General features: G+C 42.3%; 1 protein-coding gene across 1 annotated transcript; it reads right to left on the bottom strand.

Moving 5' to 3' along the window:
- Positions 1-228: 228 nt before the first annotated feature.
- On the bottom strand, positions 229-3650 carry LOC122070135 (probably inactive leucine-rich repeat receptor-like protein kinase At3g28040). The gene is made up of 2 exons (XM_042634244.1): positions 1946-3650; positions 229-1862 (listed from the first exon to the last, which is right to left on the bottom strand). The coding sequence occupies exons 1-2, from the start codon at positions 3490-3492 to the stop codon at positions 389-391; spliced, it is 3021 nt and encodes a 1006-aa protein (XP_042490178.1). The 5' UTR covers positions 3493-3650; the 3' UTR covers positions 229-388.
- Positions 3651-4053: the final 403 nt, after the last annotated feature.

Genomic DNA, 4053 nt, shown 5'->3' with positions numbered 1-4053 from the left:
CCCCCCCCCCCCCACCCTCATCGACAAACAACTAGAAAAACAGAATATTCAGTTGTTGCCAAACATACATGACCAGAAAAGGAAACAACTACTACACCTGTTCTTAAATCAAATCAGCACCAGCAATTGGGTGAGGAGAGGGAAGGAGTAGTAATAGGAAACAAGTGCCAAACTGATCGGATTACAGGGCTGTGAGCTATCAAAGATCATTATAATATAGACATAAACTAGCTTAAATGTCCCTCTTAGAAGAAATTTCCTAAAACCTTTGAAAAGATTTGATACAAAATATGAAGAACATTGCAATTGCATACAAGAGAAAAACTTGACAAAGAAGAATTAAGAGTAAACAGGATACAAGTTAAAACGGTACTAGTCTTGATCTTCCTTAGAACATTTCCATCCTCTGTGGAACTGGTGTCCTGATAACATGTAGTATCTGCACCACTTCTGCCATGGATGGCCTACTCGAAGGTATTTGAGAGGTACATACCAAACCCAGCTTGAGAACTGGCAAGACCTCCTCCTCTGGATACTCAGTCATGCTTGGATCAACACAATCCAGTGCATTCCCTTGCTCAAGCAGTACCCTCACATGATCACTCAATATCACCACATCATCCTCTCCATATTCAACTGGCCTTCTTCCTGTCACAAGTTCTAAGATCATCACTCCGTAGCCATAGATGTCACATTTCTCATCAACCCTTAGACTCTGGCATGCTAATTCTGGTGCAACATAGCCCAATGCACTCTGAAACCTGCTATTTATCACATGCTTGTCAAGCTTGGTGAGAAGCCTTGCCAGCCCAAAGTCTGAAATCTTGGGGTTGTAGTTCTCATCAAGCAAAATATTGCTTGGTTTGATGTTGTAGTGTATGATTGGTGGATTGAAAGAATGATGTAAGTAAGCGAGTCCTTTCGCTGTTCCAAGTGCAATCTTGAATCGGTTGGCCCATGAAATAGGAGGGGAAGATGGAGATCTTTCATGAAGTATGGACTGTAAGCTCCCACTGGGAGCATAATCAGACATCAGCAGCTGATATTGAGGGGAACAGTAATACCCTTTGAGTGTGATCAGATTTGGGTGCCTTGCATTTCCTAAGATTCGAACTTCTCTGTCGAAATCATCTGGAGATTGGATTATGTTAGATGTCGTGAGCTTCTTAATGGCTACAATTCTACCTTCACCTAGGGAAGCCTTGTAGACTGTTCCAAAGACTCCATTTCCAATCTCACAGGCCTTGTTGACTAGGGATTCCGGATTGTTCACCCATTCTCCTGATGATCTTGTACCAAACAGAGTAAACCTCACAGTGGCAGAACTCCCAGATCTTTGAGAGCTTGAGCACATACTCTCCAAGGCAGTATCCACAAATGACAAATTTCTGCGGGCGGAAGCATTGAGTAGGCTTACCACTATAACTCCAATTACGATCGAGATAGCAGCAGCCATTGCAATAATCGTAGGAAAACGGAGGAATCTGCTGTCCCGGATTCTTGCAGAATTAGAGGGTCCAGGAACAGTGTTGTTGCTGTTCATTGGAATGTTATTGGCAAATGGATTAAGGACCAATGGCTTTGGGGAATTCATCTTACAGGGTCCCTTTAACAAGGGTGAACAGATACCCAAATTCCCCTGTAAAGCACTTTGATCTAAGTTCTGAAATATCGCTCCCATAGGAAGCCTCCCTTCTAGCCTGTTATAGGAAATATTTACTGCAAGAAGATTGTTCAACCTACCAAGCTCCATCGGTATTTCGCCACTTAACTTGTTGAGTTCCAATTTGAGAATGGTGAGCTTATCCAACTTTGATATTTCCTTCGGAATGGAACCATTCAAGTGGTTATGTGACAAGCTCCTGCAAGAAAGATAAGCATTGGTTGGTACTTATACATAAGAAGCATAACACAACAGAATATTGGTCATGGTAGTTAAACTTACAGCAATGTAAGAGATGAACAGTTCCCAATCTCTTCTGGTATTGGACCACTCAGGGAATTTCCATCTAGTTGCAGGATTGAAAGACTATTGGAGCTGCATAAATCCTCCGGGATCGACCCATATAAAGCATTGTTGCGAAGATCAAGCACTTTTAGATTTTGGAAAAGATCAAGTTTAGGAGGCAAACTTGACTGTAGATTATTCCATGATAAATTCAAGTATCTCAAGTTGGAGAAGAGACCCATCTCTGTGGGAATAACTCCTCTCAGCTTATTGTTTGACAGATCCAATATCTGGAGAGAAGAGAAAAGTGGACTTGAACCAGGTGGGATTGAACCATCAAACCAATTCTTCGCAAGGTCGATTTCATTCAAACCCAGATCGAACAGACCATGTGGTATGCTACCATTGAAGCCATTGCCCCTCAAACGAAGCACAGAGAGCCTAGAACAGTAAGCTAGTGATGTAGGGACTTCTCCTGTGAGTCCATTATTTGATAAAATCAAATAGTTCAACAGCTTCAAATCACCGATTGATGCCGGAAGGTATCCCGAAATGTCATTTCCTGCCAAGTCCAAGTACTCCAAACTGCTCATGTCACCGATCCAATCAGGGAAATTGCCGGTCAACTTGTTATTTGATAATTTGAGAAATCTCAGGAAATTAAGCCTCTGCAAATTGGGAAGATCTCCAGTGAACAAGTTATCACCCAAATCCAACCGAGACAAGTGGGGGCAAAATCCAATATCGGAGGGCAAGGATCCAGAGAATTGATTCCCCTGTAACTGAAGCTCTTTCAAGTTATGTAGAGCTGAGACCCCATCAGGAACAGAACCAGAGAAGACATTGTGAGAGATATCCAAGATTCTAAGCCTTGCTAATGACCAAATCCCATTAACAAAACTTGGGTTCCCGGAAAGATGATTGTTTGACAGATTTAGACCACTCAAAGAGGAACATTTGGGCAGGGAACTTGGAATAGGCCCTTCCAAGAGATTATCAGCAAAGGAAACAAATCGAAGAGATGAGAGATTATCAAACATATTGACAGGGATTGGCCCAGATAGAGAATTTTCTGACAAGTCTAGAAATTTCAATGAAGCCATAGAAGCTAGTTCATTGGGAATTCTACCAGAAAGACTATTGTGGCTGAGATTCAATCTATTGAGACTGGAAACGTTTGAAATCTCAGGACTGATGGTACCTGTGAAGTTGTTACGAGACAGAGACAATACTTGCAAGCTCTGCAACTTCTCAAGTCCTCTTCCGATGTTCCCCGATAAGCCCAAGCTATCAAGTGTGATTTGGGTGACACGACCGGTGACAGGATGACAGTATATGTGCTGCCAAGGACATGGGCTGTTGTCATCTTCGTTCCAAGATTTAAGGGCCGAAGATGGGTCGTAAAGGTCTGATTTGAAGACGATTAGACCCAATACATCGTCGTTGAGTTGCAGAGTGGAGTTGCCGGTACAGAAGCTATGTCGGAGAGAAGCCATGGATACCCATGAGAGTAATAACAGTTTGAGAAGATCGGTCACCTTCATCTTCTTCTTTTCTTCTCTCTCTTTCACTCTACAATGTCGTAGTTAATCCGCCATGACTGAAGCAGGACGAGTAGCAGTCAACCAGAATTGTTTTCAGGACCGTTTTGTGAACACGAGAACTAGAGGAGGGTAAGGGGAAGTGAGATTACAAAACTGGGGCACAAGTGTGTAGTGATAATAATGGCGACGAGGGGTATTTTAAGAAGAAGATATTTCTAGGGGTAAGAACCTTAGTAGTCCAACGTGGGAGTCTGACATATGTGGCTGCTCTGTCAATCTATCCTATTGAGAGAGAGAGAGAGAGTCCCATTGGACAGCCAATTCGTTTGGAAGGTTCCATTCGTAGCCTAAAATGACTTTAGGGGTGGCCCCACAAGCGCATAACTTTAAAAGTAGCCCATTTGGGTAGTGATGTGAATTGGACTGTTCATTGGTGAATTGGTTTTTCTTTCGGAGATGAAACTTTATCAATCATTAATTTTTCGACCTTTAACAATTGTACATTTTGGGAGATTAGAAATTTCACCAACCAATAATTACTCCAGCTTGGTAAAATGGTAC

This window comes from Macadamia integrifolia, unplaced genomic scaffold (assembly GCF_013358625.1).
Source record: "Macadamia integrifolia cultivar HAES 741 unplaced genomic scaffold, SCU_Mint_v3 scaffold832, whole genome shotgun sequence".
Taxonomy (NCBI): Eukaryota; Viridiplantae; Streptophyta; class Magnoliopsida; order Proteales; family Proteaceae; genus Macadamia; species Macadamia integrifolia.
The sequence above is the reverse complement of the archived record's forward strand: the minus strand, read 5'-3'. Positions and strand labels throughout refer to the sequence as shown.

Excerpts from the sequence above, each read along its gene's own strand:
- LOC122070135 (XM_042634244.1), bottom strand. The coding sequence starts at position 3,492 with ATGAAGGTGACCGATCTTCTCAAACTGTTATTACTCTCATGGGTATCC. Across the intron at positions 1,863-1,945 it reads TGTTCATCTCTTACATTGCT|GAGCTTGTCACATAACCACT; the intron begins GTAAGTTTAACT and ends TCTTTCTTGCAG.